The 21,192-nt window shown below is 49.2% G+C and overlaps 1 protein-coding gene across 1 annotated transcript in view; it reads right to left on the reverse strand.

Moving 5' to 3' along the window:
• Trappc10 (trafficking protein particle complex subunit 10) overlaps positions 1–21,192 on the reverse strand; it is an 80,576-nt gene that overhangs the window by 2,724 nt on the left and 56,660 nt on the right. The window contains exons 8-21 of the mRNA XM_045149419.1: positions 19,816–19,962; positions 19,148–19,262; positions 18,716–18,792; positions 17,969–18,060; positions 15,444–15,584; positions 14,826–14,938; positions 10,203–10,717; positions 9,389–9,530; positions 7,939–8,097; positions 7,120–7,349; positions 5,626–5,726; positions 4,052–4,178; positions 2,320–2,490; positions 1,849–2,026 (exon numbers count right to left, since the gene is read on the reverse strand). Of these exons, the coding sequence (XP_045005354.1) occupies positions 1,849–2,026; positions 2,320–2,490; positions 4,052–4,178; positions 5,626–5,726; positions 7,120–7,349; positions 7,939–8,097; positions 9,389–9,530; positions 10,203–10,717; positions 14,826–14,938; positions 15,444–15,584; positions 17,969–18,060; positions 18,716–18,792; positions 19,148–19,262; positions 19,816–19,962 (2,308 nt within the window). The remainder of the gene's footprint in view (positions 1–1,848; positions 2,027–2,319; positions 2,491–4,051; positions 4,179–5,625; positions 5,727–7,119; positions 7,350–7,938; positions 8,098–9,388; positions 9,531–10,202; positions 10,718–14,825; positions 14,939–15,443; positions 15,585–17,968; positions 18,061–18,715; positions 18,793–19,147; positions 19,263–19,815; positions 19,963–21,192) is intronic.

Raw genomic sequence — 21,192 nt, forward strand, 5'->3', positions numbered from 1 at the left:
ATATGGGCAGCACGGAGGGCATGGCTTCTAAGAGGCAGGTCTTGGGAAATGGCTGCACAGCACCCCAGCTCACAGCCACCCCAGGGTGCTGCCTCGGCCACACTTACATTGCTCCTGAGGGTGAAACGGCAACATGGAGACATAGACCACACACCTTTCCTACCATGGACAGAGAGGGCCTGCCAACCAGACTTAAGAACAACGTCCATGAAGCAGTCACAGCTATCTGCTGTTCAGCTCACTCTCAAGTAAATAAGTAAAAATGAACAACAACAAAAAAAATTACAGCTGGGCATGGTGGTGCACACCTTTAATCCCAGCACTTGGGAGGCAGAGGTAAGAGGATCATCATGAGTTCAATGCCATCCTGAGACTACATAGTGAATTCCAGGTCAGCCTGAGCTAGAGTGAGACCTTACCTCAAAAAACCAAAAGGAAAAGAAGAAGAAAAAATATACATATCATGCAGTGGATTTACTGTTGCTATTTATAGTTGTTCAAGTCCCTAGTACCCATGTAAATCAGATACACAAGGCGACGCCTGCATCTGGAGCTCATCTGCAGTGGCTGGAGGCTCTGGCACACCCATTCTCTATGTGCTTCTTTCCCTCTCTCAAATAAATAAAGAAAACTTAAAATTTTTTCTGATCACCTTGCTTCTACCTGGATTACAGACACCTGCCACGACACTGCACACAATGTTTTTTTCAAAGTAGGGTCTCACTCTAGCCCAGGCTGACCTAGAATTCACTATGTAGTCTCAGGGTGGCCTTGAATTCACAGTGATCCTCCTACATCTGCCTCCTAAGTTCTGGGATTAAAGGTGTGTGCCACCATGCCCAGCAAGCAACCCCTTTTCAAAAAAATATGTCTATTTAATTGTAAGCAGAGTGTGACAGAGAGTAGAAAGAGAATGGGGAGAAGAGAATGGGGCATACCAAGGCCTTCAGCTGCTGCAAGTGAACTACAGACATATGGGCCACTTTTTGCATGGTTAGGTTTTGCAGCCAAGTGCCTTAACCACTGAACTATCTCTCTGACCTGATTTATTCCTTTTGTTATTTCTTTTTTTAATTTATTTTTATTTTTTTCATCTTTATTTTAAAGACAGCAACAAGAGACAGAGAGAGAAAGAAGAGGTGTGCCAGGGCCTCAGCCACTGAAATTAAACTCCAGATGCTGTGCCACCTAGTGGGCATGTGTAACCTTGCACTTGACTCACCTTTGTGCATCTGCCTTACATGGGATCTAGAGAGTAAAACATGGGTCCTTAGGCTTCACAGGCAAGAGCCTTAGCCACCAAGCCATCTCTCCAGTCCTGTTTTTTTTTTTAATATATTTTTTAATTTTTTACTTTTGAGAGAGAATGGGTGTACCAGGGCTTCTAGTCACTGCAAACAAACTCCAGATGTATGTGTCACCATGGGCATCTGGCCTTGCCCTATTGATCATGTAGTGTGACTTTGAAAACCACAGGATTGAGTAAGCCAAAGCCTCATGGGAGAGCTGAGGAACCTGTGGAAGACTCCGAGTGGACAACAGGGCACATGGTGTGGCCAGGAACCGCGGCAAGTGGGCCGGCTCTGGAAACAGTGCTAGGAGTACTGGTTGGCCCCTGACCCACATGCAGACAACTGCTGTTGGGTTCTCAGCCTGAGCACTGAAGCTGCTACACACACGCTTGGTTGAACACTCTGGAATATCAGCTATCTTCAGTGAGCATAGCACTGTTTTTTATAATGACTCTATTCAACAATCACATGTGATTCTAGAACTTTCTCCCAGATACTGCACTTCATTGAAGACATGGGACCACCACAAAGCCAGGAAGAGGGGCTCAAAACCTACCTTCATACATAAGCTTCGTTGAAAAATACTCATCGGATTCCACAAGTGCTTCGTCCTTGTCCACTTCTAGGAGGTCAGCCAGCCGCGTGATGGACACCTCCAAGGAGCAGAGTGAGCCGGTCCTGCAGTACTCCGCTCCTGGCGGGGGTAGGATCTCAGCCCTCACACCATACAGTGTCTGGCAGGAAAGGGAGAAAAGTTAAAGGAAACCCCCACATGATGACGGGCCAGGGCAGTGCTGCGGGCTTGCTTAACAGCCTCCTGCGCACTGCCGACTCGGCGGCATGGGAAAGGGGAGGGCGTGAACCCTCAGACCGCCAAGTCCCCAGGCACACAGGCAGCATGTGGCCACTCCCAAGATTCACAACTGTCCCTGAGCTGCAGCTTCATCGCGCATTAAAATGGCAGTGTCGGGAGTATGATGCCACCTTTCACTTCCCATCCCCATACCTCAAATAATATGTTACGTACAAAAAAATTCTCCACGTGAAATTCATAAGTGTAGGGCTTTAAGGAGACAGACAGCCGCTCTTCAGAGGCAGGGGAGAATCCAACAGAGAAGCGGCAATGCAGCGGAGGGGGCAGCTCCCGGGTCCACATCAACTCCCAGACAAAGAACACTGACTGCTGGCTGTGGATGTGCTGCAACGAGAGTTCCGCCCTTGTCACAGCGCCAGGTGCCTCGGTGAGGACACAGACCTTCCACTGGACGAGGAGACGTGTCAGGCAGATCCCACTCAGACCAAGCCTGCAGGCTCGGCCCCCACTCTACCCTGGTCCTGTCTGCCCAGCCTGTGGCATAACACTGCCCACACTGATTGAAGAAGTTGATGTTGTGTGACTGCATAAGCATCACATCACTGGAGGTCAGACAAAAGCAGCTTACAGAGCAGCTCTTCGTATGCAGCATGCCCCTGCAAGTCTCTAAAAGGGGGACGTCACAATTAGCCTGGATCTAGAATATGGGAAGTCCGCGTCCCCCACTGACGGTGCGACTTGGAGGCAGTAGAAACTTGAGGAGGTGGGATTAGCAAAGACTGTCATTAGAAGAAATAGGGACCCCAGCCCCACCTCACTCTGCTCTGCCGTGTGTCCTCAACATGATGCACTGCCTCCCAGCAGATCCCAAAGTAAGCTTGACTGGAGCCTCTGGAACATTGAGCCAAAATAAGCTGTTCCTTTTCTCAGTTGATTTTTTTATTTTTTGGTTTTTCAAGGTAGGGTTTCACTGTAGCCCAGGCTGACCTGGAATTCACTCTGTAGTCTCAGGGTGGCCTTGAACTCACGGCGATCCTCCTACCTCTGCCTCCCAAGTGCTGGGATTAAAGGTGTGTGGCACCACACGTAGCTCATGTGATTTTTTTAAAATCAGGTATTTTCTCATTGTGACAGGATAACACAGCCATTAATCAAATGCTAAATATATCTTGATAACCATGCCAATTATGTTCTATTAATAAAAAATGAACTTAGGAACAAGTGTAGCCAGACAAATGGCCCAAGCACCAAGTACACACCTATAGGCAGAGCAGCAGGCTTGATGAAAATGTGACAATGAGGCAGAGGTAGGAGGATCGCCGTGAGTTCAAGGCCACCCTGAGACTCCATAGTGAGTTCCAGGTCAGCCTGTGCTAGACAGAAACCCTACCTTGAAAAACCAAAAAAAAAAAAAAAAAAGTGACAGTGGCCAAGTAGAGGGAAACTCTTCAGAAGAGGCTCATGCTACAGACATCCACCAGCAACTTCCTATGTCCTTAGCAACATGGACAGGGCAGAAAGCCAGGGGGTGAGGGCCTGCCTGAAGCTCACAAAGCTACCCCTGCACCCAGCACCCGGATGGCTTTCCTTACATAGGCAAGTCTTTACTTACAGGCAACATGCACACCATTTTCAGAGGTGACGACATGAACACAATCCAGAACAGTCACACACAAAGCTGCATCTGTATAAATCACGCCCAGAAGACAAGCCCATCTGTTTCCTAACCCACCCACTGCCCCTCAGCCCACTACTGCACAAGCGAATTCACAAGCACGTGGTCTGAGCGCAGTGCTCAGACCCTCCTCGGTGTCACGCGCATAGGTCAGCAGGGGCTTTCTCTGCATCACAGGCTCACTAACTCTCAGGCACTCTAGGCCCCTTCCTCAGCCTCCAGGGCACTCCACTGGCACTCACTCAGTCCAGGGGGTAGTGGGGTGGTTACCTGACGAGACTGTGTGTTCAGGGGGATTAGCTGAAGGGCAGCAGCATGGCCCATGTCTTCCAGATTACTATTTGACAGCTGAAAGTCAAGATCTGACAGATTCTGGACACAGATTTGCACATATTTCCTAAGGCAAAAGAACCAAAGTAAGTCATTCTGATACTATGTATGCATTTCAGCTTTGTGAGGAAGCTTTGTGAGTCAGGGAAGCCTGACTAGGGAATCCCAAAAGGTAAAGTTAAAAGTAAGTTGTTTCCTACACATTCACATTTCAAAAAATATTTTTTATTTCTAATTATTTGAGAGAGAAATAGGTGGTGGTGGGAGGAATGGGCACGCCAGGGCCACCAGCCACTGCAAACTCTGTCATCCCATGGTGGCCTTGAACTCACAGCGATCCCCCTACCTCTGCCTCCCGAGTGCTGGTGCTGGGATTAAAGGCGTGTGCCACCACTCCCGGCTATCAGTACATTTTTTTAAAACAAGCAATCCCCGTGGGAAAGTGGACCCAAGGGCATTGTTTCTGGCACAGTGTTATTACATAACATAGAAAGGAGTGCCAACAGTGCTTTCCTACTGGAAATCTGAGCGTGCTAAAATCAACTTGTTAATAAAGGTGTTTTCTCAGGTGCTTTAATAAAAGCACTATGGTTTTAGAGCCAGGCGTGGTGGCCCACACCTTTAATCCCAGTACTCGGGAGGCAGAGGTAGGAGGACTACCGTGAGTTCAAGACCAATCTGAGACTACACAGTTAATTCCAGGTCAGCCTGGGCCAGGGTGAGACCCTACCCTGAGGAAAAAAAAAAAATAAAAGTACTATGGTTTTAGAGATTATCAAGGTTTTTAACCATGAACATCTAGAGTTCCCCTGCTGTAATTTGAAAAGAAAAAATTACCACTAGTGTAAGTTTTTATTCTAAATATGCTTGTGGCATTTTTGTTGCCGTTGTTTCTAAGTGAGCTGAACACCATCAGTGGACGGGTATCAGCAGTGGAAAGGAAGCAAGTCCCAGCACGGTCACTGACAGCAGGACAGGCACTACCCTGTGGCCCGTCACCCACCCAGAGGCTGAGTGGTCCTGACGGCTCTAGAGCAGGGGCTTCCCCCGGACACCAGCGGGCACACTGGTGTGCTGCAAAGGCAGATGACTGCCGAGCATCTACAGCTTGAGTGAGGGCAGCTTTCAAGTTACCCAGGAGGAAACTAGCAGTTGACTAGACACAGGAACGTGGGAACTGGCTACACAAACCCAAGGCTCCCAGACAGCCCAGCCCAGCAGGCCTTGGACAGCCAACAAGTCAGTAGTTAGAGGAGAGAGGAGAGGCAAAAAGAGACCCCTGGTAATTAGAAAGTAACTCCAAATCAAACAAAAACATAAAATGCCCCCTGAGTCATAGGGAAAGATGACCATGGCCTGGGTGGACACAGGGAGCTCCTGTGATTTCAGCAGACCGGCAGCACTGTGGTAATGTGTGGAAGTGTCCTCATGGCCAGCAAGAGCATGCTGTGTGTCTACAATCAAGCCCTGGCCATCTCAGGAAGAACTAGGGCTGGACCCCGTGCTGCCCTTACCGGGTTCCAGCAGAGAGCAGGGAATGTGTGGTCCTGAAGGGCACACTGAATGTCAGTGCAATGACAGTGGAGTAGATTGACCACGGGCAATCAATGGACACCTGGGAGGAAACAGAGGACACAATCAGCCCACTGCTGACCAGCACAGTCTGGGCCACTGCCCTACAACCCACGGTGCCTGCCGCCTTCCTAGACACTGTATTATGGTTCACCATCATCAAAAGAAAATCTGTTAATATTTTATTTATTTGACAGAGAAAGAGGGAGAGAAGGGGAAGAGGGAGGAAGAGAATGAGGGTGGCCAGGGCTTCCAACTACTGAAAACAAACTCCAGACACATGTACCACTTTGTACATATGGCTTTATGTGGGTACTGGGGAACTGAACTCAGGTCCTTATGCTTTGCAGGCAAGTACCTTAACCACTGAACCATCTCTCCAGCCCTCACCATCACTTTTCAGAAAGTAACTTGCATTAAATATATCCTTGCACAGGCAAGTGAGAAATATGAAACTGCAGGAACAGGTAAGAAAACAGAACTGACAGATGGTCCACACATCCCGTAATGCCCCTTGGTACAGAGCACATGCTTCCTGGCAAGCAACAAGATCATGTGCTGATCTGTGTATCTAGGGCCACAGCATGTCAAATGCATTGCACTGCACTGCACGGCAAATTAGGAAACAGTCTTTTCCACCACCCATGCCAGAAGGCTCCAATCAATCACCAGGACTTTAAAAGTGAGCTGCTCAGCAAACCAGGGCCCCTATCTGATAGAATCACTTTGGAGGCACGATGCGGACACAGCTAGGGATGCCTCTCGGGCAGGAAGAGAGTCAGGACTTGAAGCTCATGTTTAGCCCCACATGGAGCAAACAAAACTAACAGGGAGGCGATCATTTGCTCCTGTGCAGACCTCATTTCCTACTGACAGATACATCAACTTTGCTTCCTGATCCTCTGCATGGAGTGAGGGGATTTTTTCCTTACACACTCTTCAGCATTCAGCCTGTCTGCTACCTTCACCACAATGCCTTAGAAGTGGCCACTGTCCAAGGCCTCTGCCCAGCGGCTCCTGTGTGTGTGCTGCAACATGTTCACAGCTCAAAAGGGGCCTCAGAATTAGAACCTGTGTCACAGGAGGTGACACACCTGAACACACAAGATGCTGACAACATACTCCATGAGCTTCCTGTGCACCAGAGACCAGAGCCAGCCTCTCTCTGGGGCTGTCAACAAATGCCAGTCCCAGAGCCGTGAGGGCACTGCTCCTGGCACATGGGCTGTGAGCTCCTACACTTGTTTACAGGCCCGCCCTCCCACCACAGTAACACCGTGGCTCTCACCCCAGCCCGGCGAAGTTGGAGCTGCTGCCTTTCTACCACGACTGCTGCTGTCCAGCTGTGGGTGCACGGCAGGGAACAGATGCCGGCTCTCCCACCCAGCAGGCAGTGGGGGCTGCTGCATGGCTCCACCGCCCACGGCCCTCTCTACCTTGTGGTCTGTGGTGACCATGCAAGGGCCAGCTCTCTGTGTGTCCTTCTGCTTCCTATGGGGCTCTGGCGTCCCCAGCATACTAGTATCCTCTTCAGCAGCTGGAGCTGACGGTGAAGACAGAACCTCCAGCTCAAACTCAATCACGTGGTATGCAGGGGCAGCAGGCAGACCTATGCTTGTGACCTTGTCGGAGGACTGGATCCGGAGCAGGGCAGTGGAGGACTCCTCTGTGGAAGAGAGAAAGTTCCCTCAGATACAGCCCGTCTAGTTCCCTCCTGTCATCAGGGGTGGGCCCAACAAGATGTGCCACAGAGCTCCTGCTGTCCTGTGTATGTGGAAGGATGACGGTGGGCAGACAGAAGCAGGAAAATTCAAGAAAAGCTCCAAAATGGCACACTACCGTGGGCCAGAAGCTCTCAGGATGCAGACAGACAGGGGCAACTCCAACGCAGACCACACACAATGCCTGCCCACTCCACCCCACCTCAGACCAATGCCTGCCCCCAAAGAAGAAGAAAAGGAAGAGGGCTAGGGACCAGGCATGATGCAAGTCTTTCAGGCCTGTAACCAGTGCTTAGAAGAGTGACCTGTTTCTGCTTTCTGGCAGCGTGTGGGCAGAGCGTGCACAGCCTGCAGAGGTCCCTCGTGGTCCAGCGCACAACCACTCAGTCTATTCCCCTCAATAAAACACACCATCCAGGCGCCGGCTCGGGCCGCCGGCCAGTGAGGGCCTCAGACTGGATGACGTTAACGGCGAGTCACCCCCGCCCTCCCCGTGCGCGAAGCAGCACGAGCACCTATGCCACCCATGCCTACCTCTTGAGTTGGAGTAGATCACGGCTCTGTTCTCCGTCGGACATAAGATGAGCATGGCTCCTGCATTGCTAAGCTGCAGACTGTCCCCATTTTTTACTGTATAATGACCAGTAGTGACAGTGAACTTGACCTTCTGAGGAATGCCAGCCAAAAGGCTATCTAAAGGGAACAAGATAGCAATTAGTATCACTGTCCCACTAAGAACCATCGCCCAGGCCTGCAATGAGGTGAAGGGGCCTCTGCTTCTTTTACTGTGCATCATTTGTTAACCCGGACACACCAGAAGTCATGCAGCCTCTACTCCCCACTGCCTTAGCATCTCAGAGCTGTGGACGACACAACCGAAGAGGCCTTGCTGAGAATGCGAGCCTGAAGGGGTGTCTTCACCTGGGCTTAGAGAGAGATTTCAGTGTCAGCTCTGATGCTGATAAGTCCGCAAGGGAGAATCAGAGAGGAGGCTCTGGGACAGAGTAAGGACTGCTGCTGGAGCTGCTCAGCCAGTGCAGCACTGACAGGAAAGGGAAGCTGGAGGAACAAGGGCAGAAGTGGACTGAAGATTATTTGAACCCTGCTGGGGAAAGGAGAGGCAAGACATGGGAACTACAAGGAAGGAAAAAGAGGTAAGAGGAAAGCAAGGTCCAGCCAGGAAGGGGAGTGAGAGACTGGGGCTTTCTGGCCCCCACTGCCTGCTGAGGTGGGGTAGAGTGGGCAGTTGGCCTTTCTCCCAACACACTCACTATGAAAGAGTACTCAAGAGACTGCCTGCTGTTCCTTCTCGGCACCTGTGGGCTTCTGATGGTGACCATGGGTGCCTGACGGTGGCCCTAGCAGAAGTTGGAAAGCAGGGAAGAATTGGAGGAGATTCTTTATTTACACCAAACAAAAAGTTTACCCTGGTTCACAAGGACCACGTGCATGCTTGCATGCTAGTCTGTGTGTGCATCAGAAAATGCAGTCCTTGATACGGCTTCCAAATGGAAGACAAAAGCACATATATGCATGCTCTAGCCTCGACAAGCAGGACCTTCCCTTACTAGTGCTCCGGAATGTTGCGCATGGTCTTGCGGTAGTTGTGACCATCACCTCCTGCTTGAGACCTCATCTAGAGGACGGCTGCTCTGTGTCCCTCAGGGCTGTACGGGGCTGCACTTGTGTGTAGCCACAGAATCAGAGCTTGGACAGGAAGCCAGTGTGCTCAGCTCCCTGTAGCTCACCTTTTCGCCTTACTTTCGGATGTACCACATTTACTAAGTGAGGCAGTTAACAGTCACAGGACTGCAAGAACCTGATCAACACAACCATAGCCAGTACCTTCCAGGAAATCTCCATTACACTTCCCCAGTGTCCAGTGCAGGTCAACAGCGGAGGAGCAGGAGCTATGGAAGCTGGCATGAGAGACAGTCTCCTGCGAACCTCACGTGTCTCCTGTGTGGCTGTCGGCCCCACTCACCAGCCAATGGCTCCACATGCAGCAGAGGCTCCTGAGAATACACGTCATACTGCACAACAGGGTGAATGTGCGCAAGAACAAACCACACGGGGCCCACTGAGGCCCGCAGCTGCCGCAGCGTGTATGTCCCGGGTTCCTTGGCCTAGGGTCAAAACAAGACACTTGGAAAGATGGCAACCTTTGCTGTGTTCCCGATGAGTTCCCCATGGTAAGGTTGGGCTGCAGTCTCCCCCAAATGCAGCCTACCTCCCCTCACCCTCTGCCCCGTACACCATCTCTACACTTGCTCTGAGAATCCTCTGGCTCTCAACTACTTTCTGAACAACTGACGCTTCTGGCTGGTGAGAAAACATGGCCTGCTCTGGGAGGGTCCTCAGTGAGGCCTCCAGTGAACACAAGACCGGCTGGACAAGACCACACTACATAGGGTAAAGAGCTTTGTCCTCTCACAAGAGAGATACACAGGGCACATTGTGTCAGAGGAAAGTGTACTGTCCTGAACACCCAAGACAGGAGCAGTTGGCAACCTGCTTTAAAATCTTAACAGGCTGGGCATGGTGGTGCACACCTTTAATCCCAGCACATGGGAGGCTGAGGTAGGAGGATTGCTGTGAGTTCTAAGCCAGCCTGAGACTACATAGTGAATTCTAGGTCAGCCTGGGACAGCGCAAGACCCTACCTCAAAAAACCAAAAAAATTAGAAAACCCTTGGTGCAATAGGCAGAGGGCGCCACCCAATCCTCAGCAGCCTCAAAGTGCTGGTAACCCTGCTAGCCTCCTACAACCAGAGAGCCCAAGCCCATGCGGCACAAACCTGCGTCCTGAACTCTATCTTGTTGGCTCCCGGCTCCAGAGTCACACTGCTGCACCTCAGCACATGAGACCCATCCTCCAGGGCCACCCCAGAGGATGTCTCTAGAGAGGAGCCACTTTCCTGCCTCCTCAGGAGCATGTGGACATTTCTGCAAATGATCCCTGTTGTATTCAAAGAATTATCGGAAGGGCTTCTCTCCAACACCTCAGACAACTCCAGGGCAGGTAGGCTGTTCTGGGACGCAGGGAACAGGGCGGTCTCAGCTGGAAAGGTGATCATCCCGTTGGCTGTCTTGTGCTTGGTCAGCCATTCAGCAGTCTTCCGGTAGCTGTTTTTTTCAATGCTGAAGTGGACACTGACAGCAATCTGGTCCACATGGACAGGGACAGGCATCAGGCTGCACACCGTTATCTCCACAGTCAATATGCCACCCGCATGGACCACAGCGTTGGGAGGGTCAAAATGTAGATCTTTCAGCTGTGCAAACGAGTGCATAGGCAGCACTACCTTGTGACCTGTAAACACACACAAATGTGTCCCAAACCTGAGCCATGCCACTGGGCGGCAGGGCCCTGTAACCTCCGAATACATACCTCCCGTGTCCGTGCCCAAGCCATACTACTGGGAGTTAGGACCTCATATACTAGCCTCTCAATGAGTAAGGGTGTTCAGAAGAGATGCAGAAAACTTCCCCAATCTCTTGCCATCCTCCTACCCTAAGAAGTCCAGTCTCAGAAGCAGACTAAACAAACTCTTAGATAACTTTGCAACACTATAACATGTACAGGAATGAAGGTTTCTAAGTCTGCTTTGGCACACTTAGCAAGAACACAGGTAATTTTCTCCTCAATTTACTGGTCAGCAGTCCTATTCCTAGAGTTATGTTCAAGGGATTCAAATCCTTTTATACCTATTTAAGGAAATTCTCATGTAAAGGAGCCAAGTAGCCAGGCGTGGTGGCACACGCCTTTAATCCCAGCACTCGGGAGGCAGAGGTAGGAAGATCACTATGAGTTTGAGGCCACACTGAGACTACATAGTGAATTCCAGGTCAGCCTGGGCTAGTGAGACCCCACATCAAAAAATGGGGGTGGGGCTAGAGAGATGGCTTAGTGGTTAAGCGCTTGCCTGTGAAGCCTAAGGACCCCGGTTCGAGGCTTGGTTCCCCAGGTCCCACGTTAGCCAGATGCACAAGGGGGCGCACGCATCTGGAGTTTGTTTGCAGAGGCTGGAAGCCCTGGCGCGCCCATTCTCTCTCTCTCCCTCTATCTGTCTTTCTCTCTCTGTCTGTCGCTCTCAAATAAATAAATAAATAAAAATATTTTTAAAAAAATGGGGGTGGGTGCCTCATTGAACCCTGGAAGTCAGTTCAGGCATTTCCTAGTCAATAGATTAGCTAGGGAGGCTGCTCTGAGGACACTCTGTGCCCTCTTCTGGATTTCTACAAATACCTACCTTGGTTGTGTCTAAAAAAACCAAAATACTACAGAACCTCCTGTTCAGTACTGATAAGCCACTCATTAGCTGAAAGGGCAATGGAAGGTGTGCTCAGAGGAAAGCATGCACTTAACAAGCTCAAGGTGCTTGGTTCAATTCCCAGCACCATACAAAAACGCCCAAGCAAGCAACCAACCAACCAAAGTCTGTCCACCAAGCTAAGTAGACTTGCTAAAACTGACAGTAAAAGAATTAAACAATTATGGAGTAGGTTATTCATACAGAGATGCTAAGGAGGCTGGAAAGGAAAACTCTGACCTCCACCTGCCTCCCACGGCAACAGCAGACGTGATGACGACCACCACCTACTAGCCTAGGCACACTGGAGTCGGCCAAAGCAAACGGCCGCCCTGACGCTGAGAAGCACACCTGGCAGCTCTCTTGGAGACCTACCCCTACAGCCAATGGCTACGACGCCTAGAACCAGAGCCTTGCGAGGAAGGAACTCAGTAACTGTTTCGTCTCCCAAAACACATCTGTTGAAGCCAATGGTGCCTGGTGATGGACCTTGGGAAGTAATTACACCGTGCTAGCTCCCTCTTCTTCTGCACCATGTAAGGACAGAGCAAGAAGGCAGCCATTCACCAGCCATGGTGAGTCCCTCGCCAGAACCTCACCCTGCTGCCCCCACAACGGACCTGATGTCCACTGCTTACGCCCCTGTGCTGTGGTATTTTACTAGGGCAGCCTGACTGGAGTAGCACAGTAAGCACCTTTCTGATGAACGTTTTACTGGCAACGTCCCATACATACATGCACTATACCATAATTAAAACAGTCTTCTCCCATCAACTTCCTTCCTCTCCCCATATGCTCCCTCCACAGTGTCCCTTCTTTCAGTCAGTCCCTCTTCTATTTTTCTATTTTTTTTTGACAAGTTTTTAAAATAAAAAAAATTATTTGACAGAGGGAGAGGGAGGAAGGGAGAGAAGGGGGGACAGATACAGAGAAACAATGAACACACCAGGGCCTCTGGTCACTGCAAGGAACAAATTCCAGATGCATGTGTCACCTTGTGCATCTGGCTTTACTTGGGTACTAGAGAATCAAACCAGGGTCCTTGGACTTTGCAGGCAATCGCTTTAACCACTGAGCCATCTCTCCAACTCTGGTTAGTTTTTTAAATTATGCTAGCTTTATATATACATTTTTTTTTTCGAGGTAGGGTCTCACTCTGGCTCAGGCTGACCTGGAATTCACTATGTAGTCTCAGGGTGGCCTCGAACTCACGGCGATCCTCCTACCTCTGCCTCCCGAGTGGCTTTATATTTTTTAAATTTAATTTATTTCAGAGAGATAGAGCAAAAGAAAGAAGGAGAGAGAGAATGGGTGCTCCAGGGCCTTCAGCCACTGCAAACGAACATGTGCCATTTTGGGCATCTGGATTATATGAGTCCTGGGAAATCATACCTGGGTCCTTTGGCTTTGCAGGCAAGTGCCTTAACCACTAAGCCATCCCTCCAACTCCTGACAATTTTTATATGTATGTACAAAATGTACTTTGATTATAGTCACCTCATCAGATGCACAAAGTAGTGCATGTGTCTAGTTCATCTGCAGCAGCAAGAGGCCCTGGCATGCCCATATTCACTCTAACATAAAAATATTTTGGGTTTTTTTGTTTTGTTTTGTTTGTTTTTTTGAAGTAGGGTTTCACTCTAGTTCAGGCTGTCCTGGAATTCACTATGTAGTCTCGTGGTGATCCTCCTACCTCTGCCTCCTGAGTGCTGGGATCAAAGGCGTGTGCCACCACACCTGGCATTGTACCTTCTTTTTAAAAATATATTTTTAGCCGGGTGTGGTGGTGCACACCTTTAATCCCAGCACTCAGGAGGCAGAGGTAGGAGGACTGCTGTGAGTTCAAGGCTACCCTGAGCCTACATAGTAAATTCCAGGTCAGCCTGGGCTAGAGTGAGACCCTACTTCAGAAAAAAAAAAAAAGGTACAAGAAGCAAAAGTTTACAGTAAGCTTGACTTCACCACACAGCACTGTTATCAAGTGTACTTGTCCAAACATCTGCCCTGAATCTACACCTCCTAGGTCTAACTCCACCTCAGTGGTTCCATAAGAAAGCCCTGGGACAGATTCCAGAAGGTAGGCCCATCTGTATGACATGGCTCAGTGTGTTGGAGGCTAAAAATACATGAGAGCGCTGGTACATGCTGCCAAGGATGAGCCTGGAAACACCTGGAGTCAAAATAAGCCATGTGCAAGAGAACCTCGTGTGTGCTTCTGCAGACAAGTAGAGAAGTGGTTGGCAGGGACTGGGAGGTAAGCAAGGGTTTTTTTTTGTTTTTGTTTTGTTTTGTTTTGTTTTTATGTTTTTTTGAGGTATGGTCTCACTCTAGCCCAGGCTGACCTGGAATTCACTACGGAGTCTCAGGGTAGCCTTGAACTCAGAGCAATCCTCCTACCTCTGCCTCCCGAGTGCTGGGATTAAAGGCGTGCACCACCACACCCGGCTGTAAGCAAGGTTTTTGAAGGGTGATAAAATGGTGGCAGGTGCACACATTTGATTAATGTACTAAAAGCCATCGGACTGCATACTTTAAATGGGTGCGTCACGGGGCCACAGCTCAGCAGTAGAACATCTGACTGCAAAGGGTGCATCCCAGGGTGCTAATTCTCTCTATATAAAGCAGTTCCATTTAAAAGAAAAAAGTTAATGTGTTTAAAAACATACATGCGGGGGCTGGGCGTAGTGGCACACACCTTTAATCTCAGCACTCGGGAAACAGAGGCAGGAGGATCACTGTGAGTTCAAGACCACTCTGGGACTACATAGTGAATTCCAGGTCAGCCTGCGGTAGAGTGAGACCCTACCTCAAAAAGCAACAAAAAAAAAGAAAAAAGAAAGAAAGAAAGAAAAAGATAGCTGAAAGATGGTAACAAAACACAGCGGGTGTGCCAAGACCCACGCAGGCAGCTCCTCCTGGGCTCCAGTGAGCTGCCACGCGCTGGGCGGGTGTTTTACGCCTGTGATCCCAGCACTCTGGAGGCACAGACAACACAGATGTACGTTTGCCACAAGCCGACTCCAGACGGTTGGAGATCTCACACTATTCCCTTTCCTTTCCTAGAGCATTTGAAAATGGCTGAGATGCAGGACTAGCCACTGGGCTCACCTGGGCTGTTTTCTTGCTCGGCGGCAAAACCGAGTATCTCCTGGCAGAAGTGCTTCCGCTCTTCCTCGGTCAGGTGCTGATCGCTGGCCAGAAGGCTGCTAGTCTGCAGGTAGCTGGAGTGCTGAGTTAAGAGCTGGGAGAAAGGACCTGGCACTGAGAACACGAGGCTCAATGTGGCTTTGAGCCACCTCAATGGCCTCTAAAGTAAGGCCCGAAAGATATTCTTTTTGATGACATTAGGAATTAGATTACGAAAATGACGAGGTACTTGGTCCACATCCCACAGGACACAGTGTGTGAAGCAGGGTCTCTACACACACTCAGCTGTGAACAGTACACACCCCACAGGACACCCGTGTGTAAGGCAGGGTCTCTCAGCACACACTCAGCTATGAACAGTACTGCTGCATAAGCAGAAAGCGAAGGTCCGCTGGGTGTGGTGGCGCACGCCTTTAATCCCAGCATTCAGGAGGCAGAGGTAGGAGGATCGCCGTGAGTTCAAGGCCACCCTGAGGCTCCATAGTAAACTCCAGGTCAGCCTGAGACCCAACTTTGAAAAAAAAAAAAAAAAAGAAAGCGAATGTCCCGTCTAATGCACTACTGGACTTAAAAGGATACTTTTCCATCTGCCCAAGATGCTTTTGGCACTCGGCTAGCTGCTTCCTGGTGTGTGTGACAAGCAAGGCCCAGCCCTCAGCCAGGTAGTTTTTCAAAGCTCCCTGAAGATAGGTCTCTGCCTTGTGTGGTGACCTTTTCCTCCTTGAAAAGTCAGCAAACAGGAGCTCTGGTCAGGCCGGTGGGGAGCAGCGCGGGGGCCGCCGTGACCGCATCCCTGGCCGTAGTCCTCCCACCGCCGCCCGCAAGGAGGCCCCGACTCAAGGTGCCAGTGAGCCCTGGGAGGGACCCATCTGAGAAGGAGGGCTCACGGTAACACACACAGCACTGCTGCTCTGGCCCTGGACAACAGCACTCCCCCTTTCTTAGCTAAAATCGGGCCAGAGGGTACGAGCAGCACTCCCTGTGCCACAGCGACAGGCAGGACAGCCAGGTCTGGCCGAAGCGGAGGGCCCTGCCTACACACTGACTGCTTAGCTAGCACACTTCCCGGGGCCCACGTCAGCCGTCTACGGCCCACCCAGGAACTCAGGTCAGGCTGCCTGGAGCAGGCTTCAGAGTCTCAGAGGACAGCAAGGATTAAACAAGCAACACATGTCACTCAGGAGAAAGGCTGCCTGGGCCCAGGAGAACCTTAAAGATGCTCAGAGCAAAGCTAAGCCAAGTTTACTGCATAAATTAACCAGGTCTGCCATGCCTCAGAGACAATTTAGCCCCTGTACTTCCCCAGGGGCCAGGCTTCAGGACCCCCATGGGAGCCAAGTCTGCCAAGTACTCACTAGGGCACTGTTGGGACACAGCCATGTCCACAGCTCTAATCCAGGTACAATGAGAATTAACAATTTCCCCAGTTAAATACATTCGCAAAGTAAGTAAATTTTAAATGTATCAATACATGGGTTTTTCGAGAGTCTTATGGTCTTTCCTATCAAGCCTTGTTTTTCTTTTTTTTTGGGGGGGGGTTCATTTTTGGTTTTTCAAGGTAGGGTCTCGCTGTAGCCCAGGCTGACCTGGAATTCACTATGTAGTCTCAGGGTTGCCTCAAACTCAGTGATCCTCCTACCTCTGCCTCCCGAGTGCTGGGATTAAAGGCCACGCCTGGCAAGCCTTGTTTTTTAAAAAATTGATTTATATTGAGAGAGAGATGGATGCAGGTACAGAGAGACAAAGAATGGGTGCACCAGGGCCTCCAGCCACTGCAAACAAATTCCAGATGCAAGTGTGCTACCTTTTACATCTGGCTTACGTGGGTCTTGGGGAATCAAACTGGGGTCCTTAGGCTTTACAGACAAGTGCTTTAACCACTAAATCATCTCTCCAACCCAAGCCATTTTTTAAAAAGGGAACAGAACTTTCCATACCTCTTCACTTACTATCTCTAGTGCTAGAAAAGACTCTGCCAAGTGGGCCTCTGAGGATCTGGGGGACCCTGACAAAGAGATGGAGGCCAACCATCACCCAGCGAATCTGTGGTCAAGCTGGACTCCTGTTTTCAGGTCCTAACTAGCAAGTTGGCAACCCTGCATTGCAGTCCCTGCATCTGAACACAGCAGAGATCAAGTGAGCTAAAGTCACAGCACCCAAAGTTTCCCCGTAGCATGAGCACACCCAAACCCTTTCTCACTGGCCCTGACCTCATGTAAATGAATTGGGTGAGGGCTGACCACTTTAGAAAGCTCCGGCATTCACTTAGGTATCTACAAATCCTTCCCATCAGTTTTCTTTCTTTCAAATATGTGGTTTTATTTTTTCTCAAGAAACATGAGCAAGTATCTTTTCCTTTATAACTGACATCTTTTTCCAGTGCTTTGAAACAACCATCATGCCACCAGCCAGGATTCCCTCTCCTACATTCGTTGACTTTATCACATATACTAGCAATATGCTATTTTAAGTCTTTTTCCTGGAACCAAAATTCAAGGCTGGAGTGGAGTCTTTGCTATCACTCCCAGATCACTGCTCAGCTGCCCTTGGGAGACAAATTTCTAAATACTTTCTCACAACTCTTTATGTTTTATATTCTAGTATACATGCATATTGCCAAAATCAGTAAGAGAATGTCAAAGATCAATACCAATCATTAAGGGTGATTAGCTGAAAACCTTTCCATTTGGTGTTCAGAAGAAATTTAAAGACAGGGCTGGAGAGATGGCTTACAGGTTAAGCGCTTGCCTGTGAAGCCTAAGGACCCCGGTTCGTGGCTCGGTTCCCCAGGTCCCACGTTAGCCAGATGCACAAGGGGGCGCACACATCTGGAGTTCGTTTGCAGAGGCTGGAAGCCCTGGCACGCCCATTCTCTCTCTCTCCCTCTATCTGTCTTTCTCTCTGTGTCTGTCACTCTCAAATAAATAAGTAAATAAATAAAATTAAATTTAAAAAAAAAAGAAATTTAAAGACAAAATGATGACCAGCTAACACATTCTATATGTTTCCATCCACCAGGGCAAGTAAACGCTACGTTAACTCCACATTTGTATCTTCTCACTACATATGAGAAGCGTTTAAAGGTTACAGGAAACATCAGTTACATGTAGAACTCTGCCAGGTCCTTCCCAACAAGCTTGGCAGAGCGCGTCCTCCCAACACTCGTATACATGTCAATGGTGTTATGGGACAGGTCCTGTGGAAAAGCACATAGATGAAAAAGAATTATGTGCTTGAACTTTTAATTCTACACAAATTGTACAATTACTTACCCAACGCTGCAGCAAAGACACTGTTATTCACATCACTTTTTACTTGCTATCTACTTTGGCATTGAGCTTTTATATGTATTTTGCATAAAGTCCAAACTTGCACCTGTGTCATGAAGCACAATAAAACACCTAGAATTCACCCGACATAATGACCTGAGTTTTCAATGTACGTCCCAGATGTGAGCAATGGGGGCATATCAACACCACGTATTCCCAAATGTTTTCTAGTAGACCCCAAGGGGACCCACCCATATCTACCTACTCTGCTTCCTGCTATTTAAACCTTTTAAAATCAAGCACAAAGTATAAATGGGCCCCTCTGACAAAGCAAAGTGTTCACTATTTTCTCTTAAGAGTTTCTACCTATTGAAGGGGAAAACATGTTGAACAAAAGTCCGAGTAATTAGTGCTGTGTTCATGCCTAATTAGGGCACTGTGGGCACTAGTAACTGATGAACAATTACCCCATGTTTTATACGCGGTTCCCCAGGCTCTCAAAGAAGCCTTCGAGTACCACCAGCCCATCACAATTTAGGTCACACAGAAAAGCAGAGCCAGCTGGGCCTTTGCCATACTCACCAAGTAGTGCTTTTCAAAGGCCTCCACCGATGACAGCGCTTCCTGGAGTTTCTTATAGGGACTCTGAGCTGTATTGGCTTAAAAACAAAAGCAGCAAACGTCCTCACTCAGCAGCAGTGTGGACAGGAGTGCCCGCTTACACTTGCCTCCAAACCACAGGAAGCCAGCTGCATCTGAGCCTGTGGGAATCACACGGCCCCAGCAGAACCTACTTTTCCATGTCTACCCTTCCAACTAATGCACCCACGAACTACCTGCCTAACTCCCCTGGCGCCGCTGTCCTCAGAGCTCTGCTACCATACTTCTCACACTGTGGTAAGTTACTTCCAAAGAGACACGAAATGGTTCACATCTTACTCATTTCCTTACTCTGCTTAGCAGCAGTGCTCTTAGTTGGGGGTCCCCTTTAGCATGCTTCCCCAGCAGTCATACCCGTTTCTGGTCGCTCAGCTCCCAATCCTGCCAAAAGATCAACTGTCCTGTTGAGATCTTCTGAATTGGGCCCCTTTTCTGACACAAGTCCACACAAGTATCCCAAGGCCTTCAGCTGTTGAGATAAACACACACTTTCAATTCATTCGCCAAACAGTCGGCTGATAATCCATGAGACAAGAATTTAAGACGTCTTAGCTCCCTTCCCCAGACGACTCATGTCTGGATATAAAACTACACCTTACTGGGATCACTGCAAACTCACACCTTCTCAACAACAGTTATGGGACAGCTCTGAGGCTGCCAGTCTTCTCTTTGCTATTAACCTACCTCTCCCACCGTCCCCTGTCCCGCATGACCCCTGTGCCCTGCCCAGCAGCCCATCCACTGCGCACACTGGACCACGTCTGCATTTCTAGGGAATACTGCCTGCTCTACCTCCTTACGCGCCCATTCTAGACAGAGCCACTTTCTCCCTTGCCATCTGCTGCATAAGCTGGCAAGCCCTGAGGAACCCTGACCCCATGACTCTGTTCAGACACAAGGTTAGCTCACAAGAGCCTCCACGTTGCCATCTAAATGAGTTTGACTTTCCAAAGAGCCCCCACTACCTGCCCCAGTGGCAGCCACAGCAACGATGTAAGCTCTCTGCAGCCAGTAACAGGTACCTTTTCGGTGGCATAGCTCCACAGACCCACCATGTGGGCAATGTTGGAGTCTATCTGTGCTCGGTCACAGCAACCTTCTATCCTCTGCAACACCTCCAAACAGCTCAGAAACACCCAGCAGTCTAGAGCACCAGGCGGGACAGAGACCTGCAAGGGCACAGTTGTGGACATGTGAGCATGCTCAGGAAAGCGCAGACCCACACACACACAGCTTCCATTCCTCGGGTAGCTACACCATGTAATAAGGCCATGGTACATACAGAGAAAGGAAAGATCCCCTTCACCTGAACTCACACAGAGAGAGCCAAGAGTGACCCATGTCCAAATGCAACTTTTATCATATTTAGTACAATGAGTGTCATAGCAGGAACACAACTTTTAGTTGTATAATTTAGAAACCATCAGGTGTGGTAGTGCATGTTTTTAGTCCCAGCACTTGGGAGGTTGAAAAAGGAAGATTGCACTAAGTTCAAGTCCAGCCTGAGGCTACAGTGACAGAGTGGGTTACAGGTAAGCCTGGGATACAGTGAGACCCTATCTTGAAACAAAACAAACATAACTTAGAAACCTTATTAAGAATGAGAAGCCTATGAAAAGGCTTATTACTATCACCTGGCTCAGCATGAGGCTTGGCTAGGCCTAAGAAGGGTATCCAGGGTCTCAGATGTTGCATGGTCACAATGAGGACAGACCACTCAGCACAGCAGAAATGACGTCGATGTTCGGTGATGCTCAGGAGTGACAGCTGAGTGCTTTACATGTGACCAAGTCAGCATGAGTACAGCAGAATTCCTGTTGCCTAGTCACCCACCAGAATACTCATGGATTAATTTCATGTAACGTCCAGAGTTAGGGGAAGTAGGCAGGGAAATAAGTTACTGTCACTGCACTGGTGATCAACCCCAACCAAGCCGCTAGGGTTGCCTTTTACAGCTCTACAGAGATTTGAACTTTCCACTTAAAAGACAAAAGAGAGCCATTACCCGAACAGCAAAAGCACCCATCATATACAAACTACGACCTAAATGCTAAGAGCATCTCACCCAATGTTACCATCTTTGAGGAGAAATGTGTCTCACCATCGGTATTTTTGACAATTTAAGATGGCTGGCAGTGCTGGCAATTCTTTTGGTCACATTAATTTCCTGATGTATTTTACAACTGGTATCTTAGTTTTAGAGAACAAACTATTGGCACTACTAAAAACTGAACACAGGGGGATCCTACAGCAGTGGCATGTGAAGACCACCTTGTGCTGGCGAAATGATTCCCAGATGGTCTCCTTTCAGTTCAAATAAAGTACAGGATATGGAACCAACTACCAGGAAACAGAGGTGCCCCTCAATGTGCCTTTAAAAGCCACATTGCCCAATATTG

Source organism: Jaculus jaculus, chromosome 5 (assembly GCF_020740685.1).
Source record: "Jaculus jaculus isolate mJacJac1 chromosome 5, mJacJac1.mat.Y.cur, whole genome shotgun sequence".
NCBI lineage: Eukaryota > Metazoa > Chordata > Mammalia > Rodentia > Dipodidae > Jaculus > Jaculus jaculus.